Genomic DNA, 22,868 nt, shown 5'->3' with positions numbered 1-22,868 from the left:
TTCCCATGGCTTGGGTGATTTTCTCTTGTCCCTCCTATCGTGAGGAAATACTTTTAGCTATGCTGCATATTTAATACTGTCATTTTAATCGCTGTCATTTGTGAACTGGAGACGCCACACCCCTCTGACCTTACTGCAACCCACCATTGACAGTATGCCATTTTCTGACCCAATGCTGATTTTATAACTGTTTATGTTTTCATGTATGTTTGCCATCTGAATTAGCAGGTATTTTAGCAGATACAGCATGAGCTGTAGACGGTGTTTCACTTTTTATTCATTGTAATAATATGGAGAAGGAACTTCAATTTTCAACCATTTGAGCAACCTCCTGTCAATTTTAGATATCACTACACTTCAGTTAATTGGGCTGTGAGTGTTATTGACTGCAAATTCATGCAGTAATTGATCATTTCAAGTTATGACATGAGCACTTATGACCTCAATTGTTTTTGCCCAAAAGTCTTAATCTTAATATCTCTCTCTCCCTCCCTCTCTCCCTCCCTCTCTCCCTCCCTCTCTCCCTCCCTCTCTCCCTCCCTCTCTCCCTCCCTCCCTCCCTCGTGTGTGTGTGTGTGTGTGTGTGTGTGTGTGTGTGTGTGTGTGTGTGTGTTTTTTTTTCTACTTCAGTGCATAACCAGTTATGAATGAACTACCATGTCCATCTTCACAAGGCAAACATTTCCAGTAACATTGGCATTTTGGTCACGAGCATATCACCACAATTGGAAATGTTAGCAACCTTAAAATGTTTTGATGGTTCTTGGAACAGCCTTGAATACTTAACTTTCAGATTTGCACTTCACTGAACGGATGGTGTAGCTCTTCAAAAGTAAATTTCTTCCCCTTTTTGAAGCATGCCTGGTGTCCACATCTAGCAATATTAAGACAGTTTTTGTGGTACATGAACTATTAACCCTCAAGGGGCATGCCTGTGTGTAAAGTGTACTAGTCACAAAAAACATTATTTTGTACCATTTCATTTTTTTAAAAATTGGGAGCCCATACCTATTATTTCATTATTGCTTCAGCTAGCACAGAATACATTCAAGTGAGTAGCTAAACATAAAATAAACAATAAGATAGGTGAGAAGAAATTTACGAACTGTGCAAGAAAATGACCTAGGTTCTGAGCTAGTAGCACAATCCCATAATGAGGCAGTTATGTCATAAATCTGTTGCAGCTGTGCTATTGAATGCTTACTGGGGTACCATTTGTGTGCAACACTGTAGTAGTACAATGGCAGGTTTATTTTATTATTATTTAATTAAACAGTGATTTAGCTCATATTATGGTAGTTTAATAAAACAGCAATAAAATAAACTAACATAAACTGTAATACAGGTTTCCCCTAGTAACCTAAATACAGTTATTTTTTACATGTGTACAAATTGAATTGCATGCTTGTTCATGTTATGAAAGGTGGTATGCCTGGTCGAGGGTTAAATGACATAGACGGCACACTGGATTTTAACTTTCACCTTTTTATTTCTAAAAAGGCATACACAGATTTATCATCCTAATCTTATCTAGGGTTGATGTAAGACTTACCTAATGGTGACGTAAGACCCACTGGTTCTCACATAATGTGCAACAATTACAGAAGATTTCTATGTATTGTTTGAACTGAACATAACTAAACATACAATTGAAATGTATTAACATTCATGAGTTTGAGTATAAATTTAGTTAAACAGATAGTGGCAACAAGTTTGATATAATAATTGTGTTGAAATAAATAAGATTTCACATCGAAATCGCATGAAATATTCTGTGTTAACAATTTATTGATGAATGTAGTCAGTTACTTTGTAATTACACCATGACTTTTGTTGCTAAAATGACTTTGGTGTCTTTACATAGTGTTCTCTCATCATTACTAATGCATTTTCATGTCCTGATCTTACAAATAATATTTTTAGTGTGTATTTATGTTTGGTATAATGTAATTTGAGCTTAAAGTATAGTATCTCCATACGTCAATCAGATTTAAATATTAGGCATCGAATTTTGTTATATCAGTAAAGTAAGTAATTTTCGTATGTATGGTAATTGTAAGACAATATAACTGAAATTTGTGCATGTACATAACATGGTGTAAACATTGCATAATACTATTACAAACCCTGAAATCCTTGGTATCAATCTGTTTATGTGCTGTCCCACTTTGCTACATTACAATTGGCTGTGGTAGCCTGAAACCAATTATGTCATCAAAATAAAGCATTTTAAGAGTTCATGGCTGGTTGCATATTCACCAACATCATTAATGGCTTCAGATTTCATAAGATCAAACATGGATAAAATAACATTAAAATTCACTACATTACTGTGCATATTTTTCATGTAAACTGTCTTTCATTGTGACACCAGGTTTCTGCTTTTGTCTGTAGCTACATGCAGCAGATATGTCTACACTATTAATGGACATTGGCAGGTGACAGTTAATAATAGATGAAGCTGTTCAACAGACAGAATTCATTTAAAATCTTTCAGTCTACAATACAGTCAAATAAGTTACAATACTCAATAATGTTATTGCTTACAAAACTTCTATAGCACAATCCCATTAAATTGCTAAGATATTTTGTGTATAAGCATGCTTTCAATGTAAAATTTCTTCATTACAGATATATGGTTGGGTACCAGAGTATTACAATGACACGAACAATCTCCCTGAAGATATGCCTGAAGATCTGAAAGATCATATTCGTTCAATCACGGTTCCTGAAAAGGTACAGCATATGTATATGTTACAATACACTCTATTAGGAATGGATGAATGTCAGTAAAGAAATAGGTAGTTAGACATCTGAGCAGAGTTAAAGAACAAGACTGAATCTTTCACTCTGTTATTGAGACAACTATGTATAGAAGTTCCTTAAATCTGGAAAATGTAAAACAATTTTTTTCCTAACTTCTTGGCTTTAGTATTTCTGTAACTACATTCAATTCATGTTGGCACATTTTGAGATTGAAAGGGGGGTGGGGGTGGGGGTGGAGGGAGGCAAGAGAACAATCAACTATTATTATCTAGGAAGATATGAACTAGCTCTAAAACTTCCTTGTTAAGGTCATACTGATATTAACGTGTGTGGTTCCCAAGTAGATCTGTTACCTTCTCAACTGCCTACTTGCCCCTCTGTCAGGAGCTTAGGAGGTTTGAGCATGGTGTAAACGATCACCTAAGGCAGATAAGCACCCTCTGAGAGGTTCCCCAGTTGGAAGGAGCCCACCACCAGAGTTGCTGGCAATAATGGGGGATTTTTTCACAATGAGCCAATCACCATCTTAGTCTACATCTACATATACTAAATGTAAACAAAATGAGGCTAAAGATACAAAGATTCTGCTAGATGCACCCAGGTTCCTTGTGGTACCACATACCAAAGGAGGTCAGTCCTTCGCTATTTAGAAAGTTGTTGATGCAGTTCTAAGCCCTGTGAAATCCTGCTCATGCTTATGTAATGGCACTTCGCGTCTGAAGGCCAATTGTGATTTTCAAACCCAACAACATTCTGTTCATGTCAATGCCCAGCATACTCTGAATTCTTCACATGATATTTACACTAGGCTGCCTGATGGTCTGACTAAGGAAGATATCCAAAATTACCTCTTTGATCAGGGAGTCACTGTGGCCCATTGGGTAATGATAAAAGTTGATGGAGACTTAGTGCCTACATGCACTGCTTTTCTCACATTTGATCAAGGATTAAGGCAGGTTGAGAGGTCATCACAGTCTGACTGTACATTCCAACCCAATGTGCTGCTACAATTGTCACCGTTATAACGACACTCATGTGTTCTATCAAAATGTGGTGAAATGTGTTACTTGTGGTAGAGAAGCTCATGAGGGTGATTGCCGCCTCCTGCCCACTGCATCAGTTGTAATGGTGACCATGCCTCGTCATCCCATGGGTATCCCGTGTATCTTGATGAGCAGTTCATTCAGTAGGTCAAGGTGAAGGAGAAAGTACCCTACCCTATTGCTCACAAGTTGGTAGCTAGTTGAAAGCTCTGCATTTTACCATCCGGTACAAACAGTACCATTCTTGATATGCCTTGCTCCAACACTGACATGGCCACGCAGGCTTGTGACCTCCATTTCAGTATTGCAGTTGTGAAATCACCTGGTATTACAGTGGCATCTCCTTCTTCTACAGCTGCACAACAAGCCATCAGATCTTCATCCCAGCAACAATATCCCCTGCTACACAACCAGCATGTTGGAAAGGACAAAAGCAATACTTCCATGAGGACTTTTTATGTCCTGCCAGTCAACAAACATCTGAGTCTTCATCTGCCAACTGCAAAGGCTCCAAGAAATCAAACAAAGCAAATGGTCTTCTCTTTCTCCAACTTGGATATACTCTTCACTGTCATTACTGTGTGATACCCTCATGCAGCTGACCTTCACTTTGCTGGCACACTCTGTAGATTTCATGGAACAGGATCCTCCAGCCTCTGCACTCTTAGCAGTGAGTCTTCAAAGGATGGCACTGGGAAGCTTTCGAGGTTGTTATCCTTATTTGTTCACTCCTCCCCATTCCCCATTATGACTCTTCTCTAATGGAATATCATTGCAGTAGATGATACAAGGAGGAATTACAGCTGCTCTGGAAGCCTCCACCTGTTTTCTGCCTCCAAGAAACAAAATTGTTTGCTTGCGACTGTGCAGACCTCTAGTGTTACCTTTCCAAGATGATGGCATTCCATCTCCCATCTCATGGAGGAGTCATGCATCATGCTACTCATCCAGGATGATGCTCACAGCCAAAACATCTTGTTGAACACCTGGCTGCAAGCTGTTGCAGTGTGCATTTTTATTCCTCATTTCACCTTTTCTCTTTGTAACATCTACATCCCTCTGTCATTCACTTTCACCAGGGAGACTTACTCCAGCTTACTGGTCAGCTCCTTCACTCCCTTCATGTTGTTATGTTGATCGGAGACATAAATGCCCACTATCCCCTTTGGGGCTCTTCGAGAACCTGTCAAAGAGGTTCCCTCTTGGCTGATCTTCTCAATCAGCTCAACCTCATTTGTCTTAACATTGGAGTACCTCCCTGTAAACCTTCAACAAACAAAATTTGTCCAGTTTTGATGACGTCATATAGAACCTTATGAACATTATCCTTACTACCGAGAATGGTCCATATCACACACTTCATCTTTACTGCACCATATCCCAGGCCCCTGGTGGCCTGAGGTATGCCACAATGTGATTCAAACAGGGATATGCTCTCCATGTTTTAACCATCATCTTACAATGGCAAACTGTACTTGTTATAAATAATTGTACATGTAGTGTTGTTGCATTCTTCAGGAGTGTAAAAAAAAGGCAGGTGGATTTCATTTACTATTTCTTTCAACATTTCAGTCCCTCTTCTGTCATGTGGGCAACCTCCATGGGCTCAAAGACCAATGTCCATTCTCTGATTTCCAGCTTGACCATAGCAGATGATGTCATTGTTGTCCCTATTATCTCAAGCACCTTTGGCTGCTATTTTGTGGAGATTTTGAGCCCAAGCCACTACCATCCCAAATTCTCTCCTCAAAAATGATTGGAGACAGTTCGGGTGATACCTTTCTTCTCTCAGAATCATGAAAGCTAAAACGCCACCTTTACTTTGAAGGAACTAGATCATGGCCAGCTGGTATGGTGGATCAAGTCTCACAATCTACTAACCACAGCATGATGTGGATTTTGAGTGTACAATTCAGTAGTTGAGCATCTCCTCACATTGTCAATCCAAGTCATGAAGAGTTTTCCGTGGAAATAGCAGACTGTGGCTGTGTTTCTTGATTTGGAAAAGCCTACAACACCTGCTGGAGGGCTTCTGAGGCCACCTGCCAAATATCCTTCAGGAATTTTTAAGAAACACAATTTTAAGGTAAATGTGGGTTTGGCCTTGTTAGACATCTTTATCCAGGAGAACGGGTTGCCTCAAGGCTCTGTCCTGAGCATCGTCCTCTTTGTTATAGCCATTAACCCTATTATGGATTGTCCCATGCCAGGCATCTCTGGCTCCCATTTTATCGATGACTTTGTGTTCTGTCACAGTTCTCCATGAGCTTGTGTCTTTGAGCAACATCTTCAGTGATTTCTCTATCATCTTTACTCATGGAGCATTGACAGCAGCTTTTGCTTTCCCACTGACAAAACTGTTTGAATGAATTTCTGGTACCACAGTGGGTTTCTTCCACTGTATTTACATCCTGAGCCTGTTGCTCTTCTGTTCACTGAAACTGATCTATAAAATTCTTGGGGCTCATGCTCAACATGAAACTTTATTGGTCCTCCCACATGTCTTACCTGGCTACAAGGTATACCCAGTCCCTCAATGTCCTATGTGTCCTGAGCTCTACTTCCTGGGGAGTGGATTGGACCAACATCCTCCATTTGTACTGATCCCTTGTCTGTTCGAAACTAGACTATGGTTGTTTCCTTTATTCCTCTGCATGTCCACCCATCTTACACCATCTTAACACAATCCACCATTGTGGAATATATTTGGCCACTGGCACCTTTTACACTAGGCCTGATGAGTGTGTCTATGATGCAGAAGCCACCAAATTAAGACTGTCATACTGGCATGCTGCCCCCCCCCCCCCCCCCCCCCTTAGTGGGTATGCATGCCATTTGACTTCCATGCCTGACCACTCATCTTATGCCATCTTTTTCAGTGACTCCCTTGACCATCAGTATGGGGCATGCCCTACTTCTGTTACTTCCCATAGTTCACTTTCAGCTACTGCTCTGGCAGCTTAACTTCACGTTACCTGCCACAAATCCCAATGGGTATGCACCATCACCACCTTGGCTTCATGTGGTGGCTCATCTTCACCTTGGACTTCATTTGCTTCCTGAGGACACTACTCTGGATTTGATCTATCACTGTGTTTCTCAACCTTCACATGCAATTTAGCACTAGCAGCTTTATATACATTGATGGCTCTAAGACTTACTGTAGTGTAAGGTGTACGTTCATAATGGACACCAACCAGTTTTGGTATTGGCTTACAGAAAACTGCTCGATTTTTATTGTAGAGCTCTTCGCTCTCTATCAGGCTACACAGTGACACAGGCTTTTTAATTGTGTCACATGCTCTGATTCTCTCAGGGCCCTTCAGAGCCTCTATGTGCTGTACACCGTCCATCCCTTAGTGCAATGGGTTCAAGAAAGCTTCCACTTGTTCGCTGTTGAGGGAGCCACTGTGATGTTCATTTGCATTCCTGGTCATATCAGTCTGACAGGAAATGAGGCTGCTGGTGCTGCTGCCAAGGCTGCTGTCCTCCTACCTGAACTTGGTAGCTCTTTCACTCCTTTGGTTGATTTTCATGTTGCTGTGTGTCAGCAGATGGTGTCACATTGGCATCACCACTGGTCTTATCTTCATGGGAACAAGCTCTGGGAAATTAAACCTTTCTCAGTGGCTTGGCCAATCTCTTCTTGGCCCTCTCATCATGAGGAGATAATTTTGGGTTGGTTATGTATCGGGCTCTGTTGTTTTAGCAATTGCCATTTGTTAAGGGGTGATCCCTTGCCACTTTGTGCTCATTGAAGTCAATCTTTGATGGTTTGCCATTTCCTGACTGAATGCCCTTTTTCTTTAACCACTTTCATTCCAGTGTATGTTTGCAATCTGACTTATCAGCCATTTTAACAAATGACGCTTAGGCTGTCAACCACATTTTACTTTTTATCCATTGTAGCAATATGGTGAAGAACATTTATCCTTTGGTTCAGGGCCACTGCTATCTCTCCGGCATATTTTTTTGGATCTTCCTCCATGGGGAAGACCTTCTCTTTCCCTTTGTTGACTGGACTTACAATATGATCACTTTTAACTTCTTTTACTTATTAGTATTCTAAGGTTATGACATGACTTCAATTGTTTTTTCATCCAAGAAAAGAAAAAGGAGGGTGGGGGTAGGGGAATATACTTGATGCCAGCTTTGTTAATACCAGAGAGATTTTGACGCTTCATCTGTGGATGTCCTTGATAATCTCTGCAGATTCATGGTAATGGTTTGACAGTCACCTGGACACAGTCACAGTAGATGTACAAGAAATCAATGAAGAGACAAATTGCCAAGTTTTCTCAATTTCTAGTTACACAAACACAAGATGATGCAGCCCATAGATGCACTGTGAGAAATCTTGTGGGGAAACAACTGGATGAAGCAGTGATGGTATTGAAAGAAGGGTTGAACTTTGAGCCTACAGATATATCTCCTGAAACTATAGAGATTGTGAGTGTTGTGGAGTAAGCTATCCAAGGAGTACCAAATGATACTGCAGATGAAATCTACCAGAAAACCTACCAAACCCTCACAAATTTGGCTCTACCCTGAAGCAACATCTCCAAAACAGAAATGGCAGCATTTTGTATTCTCAGAGAAGACAAAGAAATCAATATTCTTCCAGCTGATAAGGGCAGTGCCACTGTTCTCCTTCAGTGCAAGGATTGAAAGCAGAAAATTTTATATCTTCTGTGCAATTCAGCATATCAGAACACAGCAGCAGACTCAGCCAACAAAGTGCAGCAAAGCACACTTGACCTGTTGAAGAACAGTATGCTCACAAACGTCATCACCAAATCACTTCCCCAGCTCACTACTGTACCAGCCAGGTTGTATGGCCTGCCAAGGCCATACAAACAATAGTGAGCAACACGTCCCTGGAGAAGCAAGTGGCTTGTCTGTTGGGCACTCATGTACGAAATGATAATTTTATCTGCTGGCAGAAAGAGTTAAGGCTGCAGGAGCTAAATATCATGCTCCGCTTTGATGTTGTCTTGCTTTCCACTCAAATTCCTTCAGAAGACTCCATAAAATTAACTAGTGAGAAGTTCAGTGCTTAGCTGACACAACTTTTTAGACTTGTTCTGTCATGGAATTATTTTGTTTTCTTGTTTTTATTGCACAATATTTTAAGCAGCCCAGTTGCAAGATACCTGTTCCTTGGGTACTTAGGACAGAGCACTTGGAAGCTGCTGAACTAAAACCTGTTTCTTTCAGTATGTTGACAACACTTATATTTGTCCACCAGGACCCAAAAATAAGAGAATTTCTTGGAACATCTGAATTCCATCAATGAAAACATGCAGTTTACCATATATCATGAACTCCCCTGTTAGTAATAAGAATCATTGACTGTTATGTGCACTTTTTTAGGTACTGTAACACTAGGTGTGTGCTACCACTTTAAGTGAGAAGGAAGTTTAGAATAATAATTAAATGTAAAATGTCCTCATCTGATTCTCACTGATCTTCACTGAAATGTGGCTCACTGTGATAATCATTGTCATCTAGGAATATGATTGGGACAGTTCCTGACAGATAATGCCAAAGCTGCATGATGAAACTTTATCCTTCCTTTTATTTTCTTTGCCACATATTTAAGTAAAATGTCACAAACTGGTTTCAATTCTTTAGCATCTTCATGACAATTTAAGCCATAATGCACCATTCTCTAACTTCTGCCATTTCAGACTTCTAGCTACTACTTACACAGATCAACAAGTATGAAGTTATCAGATGTTTTCCAGAATAAATTATACAAATTAGAATAGTGACAATTTTACAATTTAATTACAATTTCAAATTAATTAGTGTGCTTGCATGAGCTGACTCCTTGAATGTGAATTTTTTCCTGCCTGTCAATAGTGCCAGTTGCTGGCAGGCAGCATTTGAGTAAGGTAGTGTGTAGTGTTCACATCAGTTTTTCATTGCAAGGGAAACGACAGAATGGTGGGAGCAGCAGTACTACATCAGATTTTGTGAGAAACCGGGAAACAGCCAGGTGGAAACCACTTAGAAAATTCAGATGGCTTTTGGTGACAGTGGTATGGACACCATGCAGATTAAGGAGGGTACAACTGGTTCACAGATGGCTGCATGTCAGTGAAGAGTGAGCCGCACTCTTGTCAGTCATTAACATGCTGAAACGAGCAGGCCATGGCCAAAGTGAAAGCTGTGGTAATGCAGGAACATTGTGTGACTATCAGAGGAACTGAGGAAGAAGTGGGCATCAGGAATTTTTTTGGCACTTTCAATTGTGACCAAAGATTTGGCCATGAAGGGAGTGTTGGAAAAATTCTTGCCAAAGCTACTGCTCGTAGAGCAAAAGAAACTTCATGTTGAAGTATCACAGAGCATGCTGACTCCACAGACAGTGACCCTACCTTTGTGAACACCAAAATCACTGGTAATGAGTCCTGGCAGTGCAGGTATGACCCAGAAACCAAATCCCAGTAGTTACAGTGAAAGCATTTGTTGTCATCAACATCAAAGCAATAGTAAAGTGGTGCATTCTTTGACTCTTGCATTGTGGTACACCACGAGTATGCACCATAGGCCCCAAAATCACCAAAGAGTACTACAGGGGTGTCCTCCATCCGTATATGATGTGGTGTGCAAGAGACCAGACATGAGGTCAAAAGCAAATTGGCACCTCCATCATGAAAATGCTCCAGCACATTTCTCACACCTGATTCAGCCTTTTTGGATGATTCCTCTGCTTCAATGGGCTCCTAACTCTTGTGATTTGGCTCCCTGAGACTTCTAGCTGTTTCCCAAACTCAAGAAGCCATTGAAAGGAACGTGGTTTCAGGTGAGAGGACATTGGTCAGCAACAACAGTTGAGCACACTCTGTTCTGGAGAAAGCTTTTCAGCAAGCGTCCAGGAGCGATGGTACTGTTGGCAGTGTTTGGAGCCCCAGGTGTCCAACTTTCCAAATAAGCTAGTTTTTTCCCCGACCAGAGGTAAAAATGAATTAGGTTTTTAGATTTATGGTTCTGATACTGTTGGTTGGTGTCATTAATTCAATGTGGGGTATTGTGTTCTACAGTATGTGACACAGATAGGAGCACTGAACACTTATATAACACATGGAAACAGAAAAAGATGGCAAACTTCCTTTTCAAGATGTCCTATTTCAGTACAGGCTCGACATTTCATTTGCCCACAGTTTATACCCTAAACCAATGGAAGTTGATTTATACCACCATGCTTCCAGCTACCACAATCCCTTGCAGGAGCACCACATACTCAACACTTCAGTATACGTGGTGTACTCCATTTCAGGTGAACAAATTTTGATAGCAAAGCTGCTTAAACATATTAAACGAGTCGAGTCAGTAAGAGTGAGAAGTTAAGTACATTCTATGTAACAGAGGTTGGGGGGGGGGGGGGGGGGCAGCGAAAAATAGACAATGAAAGATGTGGAAAACTAAAAAAAAAAAGTGCAGCAAACAGTAGTTACAGTGAAGAAATGCCAAGACAAAATAAATTAATGTAAATTAAGGCCAGGTGGATGGCGAGAACCAAGGACATGTTGTAGTGCTAGTTTCCACCTGTGGAGTTCTGAGAAACTGGTGTCTGGAGCAAGAATCCAGAAGGTGTGTGTGATGAAACAGGCAGTGAGGTCATGAATGTCATGTTGTAGAGCATGCTCTGCAACAGGATATTGTGAGTTGCCAGTACACGTCCTCTGCCTATGCTCATTCATTCTAATTGATAATTTGGTGATAGTCATGCTGATATAGAAAGCCAAACAGTGTTTACATAACACCTGTATATGACGTGTTTTTTTGCTGGTTGCTCTCCCTTTGATGGTATGTGTTTCACCAGTTACAGAGCTATTATAGGGGGTGGCAGGAGGGTGCATAGGGCAAGTATTGCAGTGGGAACAGTCATAGGGGTAGGGGCCATTGGATAGGGAGATGGGTGCAGAAGGGACAAGAGTATTGTGGAGATTGGGAGGGTGATGGCAAGCTATTCTAGGTGTAGTGGGCAGAGTTTCAGAGAGAATGGATCCCATTTCAGGGCATGATTTTAGGAAGTCATGGCCCTGTTGAAGTAGCTGATTAATGCTTTCCAGACCTGGATAATATTGAGTTACCAATGGCGTGTGTCAAAGCTGCTTTTTGGAGGGATCAGCAGTACAAGGATTGGATATGAGGCCCCAGATATCTGGTTTTTAATTAGGTTGATGGGTAATTACATGCAGTGAAGGCTGAGGTGATGATGGTGGTGTATTGCTGTAAAGAGTCTGCATCTGAACAAATATGTTTGCTTTGGATGCCAAGTATGTATGGGAGGGAATGTTTGACATGGAAAGGATGGCAACTGTCAAAATGTAAGTACTGTTGTTTGTTGGTAGGTTTAATGTGGATGGAAGTGTGTACCTGACTTTTGGTGGGGACAGGATCAACATCAAGGAAAGTGGCAAGGGATTCAGAATAGGACCATATTAAATTTAACTGAGAGAAGGTATTCAGAGATTCCAGGAAAATTAGCAGGTCAGCCTCACCATGAGTCCATACAGTTAAGATGTTGTCAATGTATCTAAACCAAACCAGGGGTTGAAGACTTACAGATCCCAGAAAAGCCCCCTCCAAGTGACCCATGAAAAGATTGGCATAGGAAGGAGCCATCCTGGTACCCATGGCTTAACCCCTGATATGTATGCATGTCTGCCCCTCAAAGGTGAAGTAGTTGTTGGTCAGTATAAAGCTGATTAAGGCTAGGAGGAAGGATGTCATGTGTGGAATCAGGTGGGTGCTGACTGAGCAAATGTTCATCAGCAGACAGATCATGTATGTGGAGGATGTTGGTATAGAGAGAGGTGGCATCAATGGTGAGAAGCAAGATGTGTTATGGGAGTGGTGCGGGTATGGATTTCAGACAGTCTAGGAAATGGTTGGTATCTGTGATGTAGGAGGAGAGTCTTTGTACTAATGATTACAGGGGCTGATCAACTAAAGTAGATATGTGTTTGGTGGGTGCTTTGAAGCCAGCAACTATAGGACAGCCAGGATGTCGTGTTTGCGTGATCTTAAGAAAAGAAGGTAAAAGATGGGCATGTGTGGTTTGGGCAGGACAAGAAGTTCTATGGATTAAGGTGTTAGTCGTTGTGAGGGGCCTGAGGTTTTATGGAGGGATTGCAGGTCAGTTTGAATCACAGGGATGAGATCTTGATGGTAGACACTGTATGTAGAGGTGTCGGACAGCTGGCGTAGACCTTCACTAACATACTCCCTTTGGTCAAGTACTACAGCGGTAGAGCCTTTGTCTGATGGGAGCATAATGATGGAGTCATCAGCTTTTAGGGAATGTAGTGACTGGAGTTATGCAGAGAACAGTAGGGTCATGTTGTAGGGACCTGAGGAAGGTTTGTGAAGCAATGCTGGATGTGAGGAATTCTTGTAAGGCTTGTAAGGGAGGTTATGTGGTAGTGGTGGTGGATGAAGTTGGAATCGTGGTCTCAACTGTTGGAGGCAGGGTTCAATGTCAGGTTTTTTATTTTTTTATTTTAGAGACCCTAAGTACATATTTTATTTCCATCTAAAACATGAAATTAGAAGTTTTCACTAAATTACATCAGAAGGTCAATGGTGACAAGTCACAACAAGTGATAGCCTACAAGTACACATTTGCTTACTTTCCCTGTAAATGGTTATTTTTAGTGAATTAATGAATTAATGAATTAATAATAATAATAATAATAATAATAATAAAATAATAATAATAATAATAATAAAGTTGACATTATACCAATTATACTATCAACTACAGGAGTCATACCACACAATATCCACCAGTACATCAATGCAATACAGCTACATCCAAACCTATATATACAACTACAGAAATCTGTAATTGACACTTGTTCAATTACTCGAAAGTTCCTAAGTGCAATGTAACATATACTGTACAGTTAAAAGGAAGTCGCGCTTGGTCAAGGTCCGTGTCACTTTCCATTTTTAACCAGACATAACGTCTGAGACAAGAAAGAAATAATAATAATAATAATAATGGATGATGTAAAACTACTGGCAGCAACAAATCAACAACTCAACCAATTACTAAAGTTAACAGAAGTTTTCAGCAATGATATAAATATGGCTTTTGGAACAGACAAATGTAAGAAAAATAGCATAGTCAAGGGAAAACACACTAAACAAGAAGATTACATATTGGATAACCACAGCGACTGCATAGAAGCGATGGAAAAAACAGATACCTATAAATATCTAAGATGCAGACAAAAAATAGGAGTAGATAATACAAATATTAAAGAAGAACTAAAAGAAAATTATAGACAAAGACTAACAAAAATACTGAAAACAGAATTGACAGCAAGAAACAAGACAAAAGCTATAAATACTTACGCTATACCAATATTGACCTACTCATTTGGAGTAGTAAAATGGAGTAACACAGACCTAGAAGCTCTCAATACACTTACACGATCACAATGCCACAAATATAGAATACATCATATACATTCAGCATCAGAAAGATTCACATATGGCAGAAAGGAAGGAGGGAGGGGATTTATCGACATAAAAAACCTACGTTATGGACAGGTAGACAATTTAAGAAAATTCTTTATAGAATGAGCAGAAACTAGCAAAATACGCAAAGCAATCACTCATATAAATACATCGGCTACACCACTGCAATTTCATAACCACTTCTATAACCCTGTAGATCACATAACATCAACAGATGCGAAGAAAGTAAATTGGAAAAAGAAAACACTACATGGCAAGCACCTGTATCATCTAACACAGCCACACATCGATCAAGACGCATCCAACATATGGCTAAGAAAAGGCAATATATACAGTGAGACGGAAGGATTCATGATTGCAATACAGGATCAAACAATAAACACCAGATATTACAGCAAGCATATTATTAAAGATCCCAATACCACAACAGATAAATGCAGACTTTGCAAACAACAAACAGAAACAGTAGATCACATCACAAGCGGATGTACAAAACTAGCAAATACAGAATACCCCAGAAGACATGACAATGTAGCAAAAATAATACATCAACAACTTGCCATACAACATAAACTTATAAAACAACACGTTCCCACATACAAGTACGCACCACAAAATGTACTGGAGAATGATGAATACAAATTATACTGGAACAGAACCATTATAACAGATAAAACACCACCACATAACAAACCTGACATCATACTCACCAATAAAAAGAAGAAATTAACACAACTAATCGAAATATCCATACCCAATACAACAAATATACAAAAGAAAACAGGAGAAAGAATTGAAAAATACATCCAGCTGGCTGAGGAAGTCAAGGACATGTGGCATCAGGATAAAGTTGACATTATACCAATTATACTTTCGACTACAAGAGTCATACCACACAATATACACCAGTACATCAATGCAATACAGCTACATCCAAACTTGTATATACAACTACAGAAATCTGTAATTATTGATACATGTTCAATTACCCGAAAGTTCCTAAAAGCAAAATAACATATACCGAACAGTTAAAAGGAAGTCACGCTTGATCAAGGTCTGCATCACTTTCCATTTTTGACCAGACATAACGTCTGAGAAAAGAAAGAAATTATAATTATAATAATAATATCAGTAACAGTAATTTATTTTTCTTATCATGAGCAACAAATAATTCTTAACCAATGGACAGACAGCATGTCTTAGTATGGACCAGTTTTGGAAACTTCCAACAAATGATTTTAATGAGCTGTAATGGAGATTCAAATATAACAAAAAATAGACAAGCAACTTCTATCATACTGATAGTCTTCTATTGTCAAAGTGTACAGATATAATTTAGAGAGATTCCATAGCAGTTCTTGTCTGATTAAGTGAGAATGTGTAAGTAGTTCCAACATTTTTCTTACTGATCTGTGGGCTGTACAGACAATATAGAGTACCTAATTATTTGAATAAGGACACAAGACTGTTTGTGTGATGTAAATATTCAGCCAAAACTCAGTCCATCCTCTCATATTTGGTGCATGTAAGAGCAATAGTAAGGGGGCTTTAACTCCAGTAATTGCTACATTACAACCAATTAATCAATAAGGTAACAATCTCCAGTGCTTTAGTGCACAGGGAACTTGCACTACCAACAAGCATATCCTATTACACTCATTGCATCACTTCTTCCACTAAAACAACAGAATTTGGAATTGTTGTTACATATAAAATAATTACTAGAAAAACAGTAAATTACTCTTCCTCTCTTTCATCCAGCAGAAACAGCAGACTAGAACACATTTTGTGTAATAGTTTCTACAAGAAAATGGCGCATCTCAGGATAGGGGTTTCTATTCAGGCCATTATCTACTCGGTGCTCCCTATATGTACTAATTGTTTTGTAAAGTAAATGTAGGTGAATCCTGTAGGAAGTGTCTAGTGCCACTTGTGATGTGATTAAAAGATACTTCTGAGGAAAAAAACATGGAGAATTTGATGATCCAATTAAACTTTTTTCTATGTGTATCAGTTTTGTATTTATCTCAATACAGTTGGTAAAGCTGAATGCATTGATAAGACAAAATATATGTGAACTAGTAGTTACATAATCATGATAACTCAGCAACTTGGTATTGATTCTTGTAAATATCAATGTGAGTGAAATAACTTTGTTTCAGAGGAATACAGTGTGGATATCTTGTGAAGGAGAGAATCCTGCAGACATTGAAAACATCGGTCCTCTGAAGTACATACCAGATCGTGGGTTTCCTGGATACTTCTATCCGTATGAGAATTCTGAAGGATATCTCAGTCCACTGGTTGCTATCAATTTTGAAAGACCCAAAGGTGAGATTCCTGTTCAGCTATATGAACTTTAATTGTTCATTTCACATTATAAAATGACACAGTGAATCACATAATTAGTAATTAAAGTAAAAAGAATTCACAGGTAATTTCTCTATGCACATAAAGAACAGTACAGCTATTTGAAAATCTGATTTTGCAAATCCTTGTTTGTACCATCATTAGCATGGAGAACTTTCCTCTGAAACACTCTACACAACTCTTTTCTTTACCAAGTAATTCCAGAAAAGTTTTCGCTCTTCTCGCGGGTAACTTTTTATAGCCTGTCAGATATAAGTAAAAGTGACTCATTGTGTGGCCTTGGTTAGTGTTTCTTGCTATAGGGATGCAGGAAGTAATAGAACCCAGCAGTTTGTCCTTGGTTGGAGATGGGGTGTCATCAGGAGTGCCTCATGGAAGTGTGATAGGTCTTTTATTTTCATTATACATAAATGATCTGAGAAGCAGGATGAATAGCAATCTGTGAGTGTTTGCTGATGATCCCGTGGTGAATGGGAGAGTGTCATTGTTGAGTGACTGGCGACTTAAACAAAATTTGTAGTTGGTGTGATGAGTGACATCTTGCTCTAAATGTAGAAAAATGCAAGTTGATGCAGATGAGTAGAGAAAACAATCCCATAAGGTTCAAATACAGCATTAATATTGTATGGCTTGACACAATCATGTTGATTAAATAGCTATGTGAATATGAAATGGAAATTGCATGTAAGCCTGGTAGTAGGGAAGATGAATGATTGACTTCAGTTCATTGGGAGAAGTTTAGTTAAGTGTATTCGTCTATAAAGAAGACTGCATATAGAACACTAGTGCAACCCATTCTTGGGTGCTGCTAGAGCATTTGGAATCTCCACAAGGGCGGATTAAGAGAAGACATAAAAAAAAATTCAGAGGCAGGCTGCTAGATTTGTTACCAGTACGTTCAATCAACATACAAGTATTACAGAGATGCTTTGTGAACTCAGATGGGAATCTCTCAGGGAACATTATTGAAAAAATTCAGAGGGCTGACATTTGAAGCTGACTGCAAAAAAATTCTACTGCTGCCAATGTATATTTCACATAAGGACCATGAGGATAAAAAAATTAGTGCATGTATCGAGGCATGTAGATAGTCTATAGACAAGTGGAACAGGAAAGGAAATGACATATAAAGTACCCTCCACCATGCACCAAATGGTGTTTTGTGGGTGTGTGTGTGTGTGTGTGTGTGTGTGTGTGTGTGTGTGTGTGTATAATAGAGGGAAACATTCCACGTAGGAAATATATATCTAAAACAAAGGTGATGTGACTTACCAAATGAAAGTGCTGGCAGGTCGACAGACACACAAACATACACACAAAATTCAAGCTTTTGCAACAAACTGTTGCCTCATCAGGAAAGAGGGAAAGACGAAAGGATGTGGGTTTTAAGGGAGAGGGTAAGGAGTCATTCCAATCCCGGGAGCGGAAAGACTTACCTTGGGGGGGGGGGGAAAAGGACGGGTATACACGCGGGCGGGCGCGCGCCCGCACACACACACATCCATCCACACATATACAGACACAAGCAGACATATTTAAAGACAAAGAGTTTGGGCAGAGATGTCAGTCGCGGCAGAAGTGCAGAGGCAAAGATGTTGTTGAATGACAGGTGAGGTATGAGTGGCGGCAACTTGAAATTAGCGGAGATTGAGGCCTGGTGGATAACGGGAAGAGAGGATATATTGAAGAGAAAGTTCCCATCTCTCATACTCTCTGCTGGAAGTATCACTTTGCCACGAAGAAAAATGATCCTAATCCTACTCCTAATGATCCGACTCCTCAAGACACCATCCAAATTGAACCCTGCCTGGAACAGTTCCGTCCTCCGTCACAGCGGGACCCACCTCCTCTTCCTCAAAATCACCCTCTCCAAACCTTCCAGGAATTTCTGACTTCCTGCCTTGCCTCTCAATCCTTCTTAAAAAACCTTAATCCTACTCCCAACATCACCACTGCTGAAGCCCAGGCTATCTGTGATCCGAAGGCTGACCGGTCCATCATCATTCTTCCGGCGGACAAGGGTTCCACGACCGTGGTACTTGATCGTCGGGAGTATGTGGCTGAGGGACTGCGTCAGCTTTCAGACAACACCACACACAAAGTTTGCCAAGGTAATCCCATTCCTGATGTCCAGGCAGAGCTTCAAGGAATCCTCAGAACCTTAGGCCCCCTACAAAACCTTTCACCTGACTCCATCAACCTCCTGACCCCACCGACACCCCGCACCCCTACCTTCTACCTAAAATTCACAAACCCAATCATCCCGGCCGCCCCATTGTAGCTGGTTACCAAGCCCCCACAGAACATATCTCTGCCTACGTAGATCAACACCTTCAACCCATTACGTGCAGTCTCCCATCCTTCATCAAAGACACCAACCACTTTCTCGAACACCTGGAATTCTTACCCAATCTGTTACCCCCAGAAACCATCCTTGTAACCATTGATGCCACTTCCTTATACACAAATATCCTGCACGTCCAGGGCCTCGCTGCGATGGAGCACTTCCTTTCACGCCGATCACCTGCCACCCTACCTAAAACCTCTTTCCTCATTACCTTAGCCAGCTTCATCCTGACCCACAACTTCTTCACTTTTGAAGGCCAGACATACCAACAATTAAAGGGAACAGCCATGGGTATCAGGATGGCCCCTTTGTACACCAACCTATTCATGGGTCGCTTAGAGGAAGCCTTCTTGGTTACACAGGCCTGCCAACCCAAAGTTTGGTACAGATTTATTGATGACATCTTCATGATCTGGACTCACAGTGAACAACTCCAGAATTTCCTCTCCAACCTCAACTCCTTTGGTTCCATCAGATTCACCTGGTCCTACTCCAAATCCCATGCCACTTTCCTTGATGTTGACCTCCACCTGTCCAATGGCCAGCTTCACACGTCCGTCCACATCAAACCCACCAACAAGCAACAGTACCTCCATTATGACAGCTGACACCCATTCCACATCAAACGGTCCCTTCCCTACAGCCTAGGTCTTCGTGGCAAACGAATCTGCTCCAGTCCGGAATCCCTGAAGCATTACACCAACAACCTGGCAACAGCTTTCGCATCCCGCAACTACCCTCCCGACCTGGTACAGAAGCAAATAACCAGAGCCACTTCCTCATCCTGTCAAACCCAGAACCTCCCACAGAAGAACCACAAAAGTGCCCCACTTGTTACAGGATACTTTCCGGGACTGGATCAGATTCTGAATGTGGCTCTCCAGCAGGGATACGACTTCCTCAAATCCTGCCCTGAAATGAGCTCCATCCTTCATGAAATCCTCCCCACTCCACCAAGAGTGTCTTTCCGCCGTCCACCTAACCTTCATAACCTCTTAGTTCATCCCTATGAAATCCCCCAAACCACCTTCCCTACCCTCTGGCTCCTACCCTTGTAACCGCCCCCAGTGTAAAACCTGTCCCATGCACCCTCCCACCACCACCTACTCCAGTCCTGTAACCCGGACGGTGTACACGATCAGAGGCAGAGCCACGTGTGAAAGCACCCACATGATTTACCAACTGACCTGGCTACACTGTGAAGCTTTCTATGTGGGAATGACCAGCAACAAACTGTCCATTCGCATGAATGGACACAGGCAGACAGTGTTTGTTGGTAATGAGGATCACCCTGTGGCTAAACATGCCTTGGTGCACGGCCAGCACATCTTGGCACAGTGTTACGCCATCCGGGTTATCTGGATACTTCCCACTAACACCAGCCTATCCGAACTCCGGAGATGGGAACTTGCTCTTCAATATATCCTCTCTTCCCATTATCCACCAGGCCTCAATCTCCGCTAATTTCGAGTTGCTGCCACTCATACCTCACCTGTCATTCAACATCATCTTTGCCTCTGCACTTCTGCCGCGACTGACATCTCTGCCCAAACTCTTTGTCTTTAAATATGTCTGCTTGTGTCTGTATATGTGTGGATGGATGTGTGTGTGTGTGCGCGAGTGTGTACCCGTCCTTGTTTCCCCCTAAGGTAAGTCTTTCCGCTCCCGGGATTGGAATGACTCCTTACCCTCTTCCTTAAACCCCACATCCTTTCGTCTTTCCCTCTCCTTCCCTCTTTCCTGATGAGGCAACAGTTTGTTGCGAAAGCTTGAATTTTGTGTGTGTGTGTTTGTGTTTGTTTGTGTGTCTATCGACCTGCCAGCGCTTTTGTTCGGTAAGTCACCTCATCTTTGTTTTTATATATATTTTTTCCCACGTGGAATGTTTCCTTCCATATATATATATATATATATATATATACATGTGTGTAAGTGCTCCAATAACATATTGGTGTCCAGCTGACTGAATATTATGTTAACAAAGGCTCTTCCATAAATTCAAATAGTTCCACGTACATTTAAACCTAAAATCACTGTCAGTACCACGTAGTATTAATGCAAGAATGGATATTGGTGAGTATCCAGTAATTCTCAGAGTGACTTCTCACACATTTTTATAGCAAGCTTAAGCATTTGTCATTTCTCCAGAGTATCAAACCTAGGAAGAAGGCCAGGAGATAAAGTCCTGGCATTGCCTGAAAGTTTCTCACTTTCTATTTTAATTTAATCCTTCAGTTTTTTAGCTTTAATAATCCCCACTGACGCTGTATATGGAAATATGCCATTCCTTCCACAGCAATCACAAGCTCTGAGTAGAGACATAACTGAGTACCTCTTAATTTAAGTTTGACAAACTGCTAATGCTGGTGGCCTCAGAATTAAATAACTACTTGTGTGAGTAATTAATATAATGTATAAAATGATGACTGGTTGTTGTTGTTGTTGTTGTTGTTGTTGTTATTGTTCTAGTGATGTCTAAGTTCTATTAATTAACAAAATAGAATCAGAAATTTCACCATGATAAACTTTCTGAATTACATTATTTATTTTTCAGGTGGAATACTCATTAATATTGAGTGCAAAGCTTGGGCAAAAAATATAAAACATAATAGACAGTACAGAATTGGCATGGTACATCTTGAACTTATGATTGATTAGTAACACAATTCAATGAAACAATGTAATTCTGCAGATTTGACCATGGCAAGCTGAACACCAGTTGTAGTAGAAGTGATACGGATATGCTGTAATTCAACTATCTGATGTTTGACTGAGAACATATTTGTGTTTTGAACATATTTTTGGAGCTGATTGTCCAGATTAGACTATGTAGGATTAGCAATTGGTGTTGTAAGAGTGTACAGTACAGTGCAGTGTAGTGGAGTGTATCAGCTGAAACATGAACTGCAGTAGTTTTGAGTGTCACCATTTTGTCTTTACTGCACAGCCAACAAATTCCCAACAATCCTAGTCAACTTGGTTATATAATGGTGTGCCTTAATTCAAAAATTTCTGGGGAATTTGAAAATTTATGGTATTTCATGTGTATATTGTCATATGCCACATTCATTTTCATTAAGATATTTTACTTCTAATTCTTCAGAATATATTGTTGTAATTTAGTAATTTATCATCTTTGTTGTTGCAATTCTTTCTTAAAGTCTTTGTCACACAAATCAGTTTTCAGAACTACTGTAATATTTTCCATTCTGCCTTTTGCATATGTATTGCTTGAACATTGTTGTAACACAACTATTTGTATGTTTAAAGAAAAGGCTGCCACCAGCTGTGCATGCTGTTTCCTGCAGCATGTAAGAAAACATGACACACTTTTAGTACCTATTTCACACAACAGGAATTTTGGATATTTAGGAGAAAGATCTTTATTATTTTCTCAGTTCTGTTTTAACTTGAAGTAGATCTTATATGAAAATAAAATATTTTTTAATATTCATGTTGTATTCATGTTAAAAATTGAGAAAAGAGGTTTACATTTTGGGGCAAAACTAAGAACATCATTAATGTCATCATATGGTCAAAACTTTGTATAGCCTATTACTAAAACTGTAAACAGAAAGAACCAACAAATATTTGCTTTAGTAGCTATCTAAAATTTTCAGGACTGGTGCTGCCATCTGTTGAAAACCTTACCTTTGGACTAATGGTCACCATCACCCTCGAATCCCCCCTGCGGGTCCGGGGATTAGAATAGGCCCGAGGTATTCCTGCCTGTCGTAAGAGGCGACTAAAAGGAGTCCATCCCCCTCACGGGGGTAGTTAGCGCCTGCGTCCGGAGACGGACGGTTCCACGACCTATAATTGTGGTCTTTTTGGTTTTTCAC

General features: G+C 40.3%; 1 protein-coding gene across 2 annotated transcripts in view; it reads left to right on the top strand.

Moving 5' to 3' along the window:
• LOC124593233 (sodium/potassium-transporting ATPase subunit beta-2-like) overlaps nucleotides 1–22,478 on the top strand; it is a 319,478-nt gene extending 297,000 nt beyond the window's left edge. For both annotated transcript variants that reach the window (XM_047131910.1, XM_047131909.1), the window contains exons 5-7: nucleotides 2,632–2,736; nucleotides 16,472–16,640; nucleotides 21,581–22,478. In XM_047131910.1, the coding sequence (XP_046987866.1) occupies nucleotides 2,632–2,736; nucleotides 16,472–16,640; nucleotides 21,581–21,684 (378 nt within the window). In that variant the 3' untranslated portion in view covers nucleotides 21,685–22,478. The remainder of the gene's footprint in view (nucleotides 1–2,631; nucleotides 2,737–16,471; nucleotides 16,641–21,580) is intronic.
• The last annotated feature ends 390 nt before the right edge of the window (nucleotides 22,479–22,868 follow it).

The sequence above is a fragment of the Schistocerca americana genome, chromosome 2, assembly GCF_021461395.2.
Source record: "Schistocerca americana isolate TAMUIC-IGC-003095 chromosome 2, iqSchAmer2.1, whole genome shotgun sequence".
NCBI lineage: Eukaryota > Metazoa > Arthropoda > Insecta > Orthoptera > Acrididae > Schistocerca > Schistocerca americana.
Note: the sequence above shows the minus strand (reverse complement) of the source record. Positions and strands in the feature narration are given on the sequence as shown.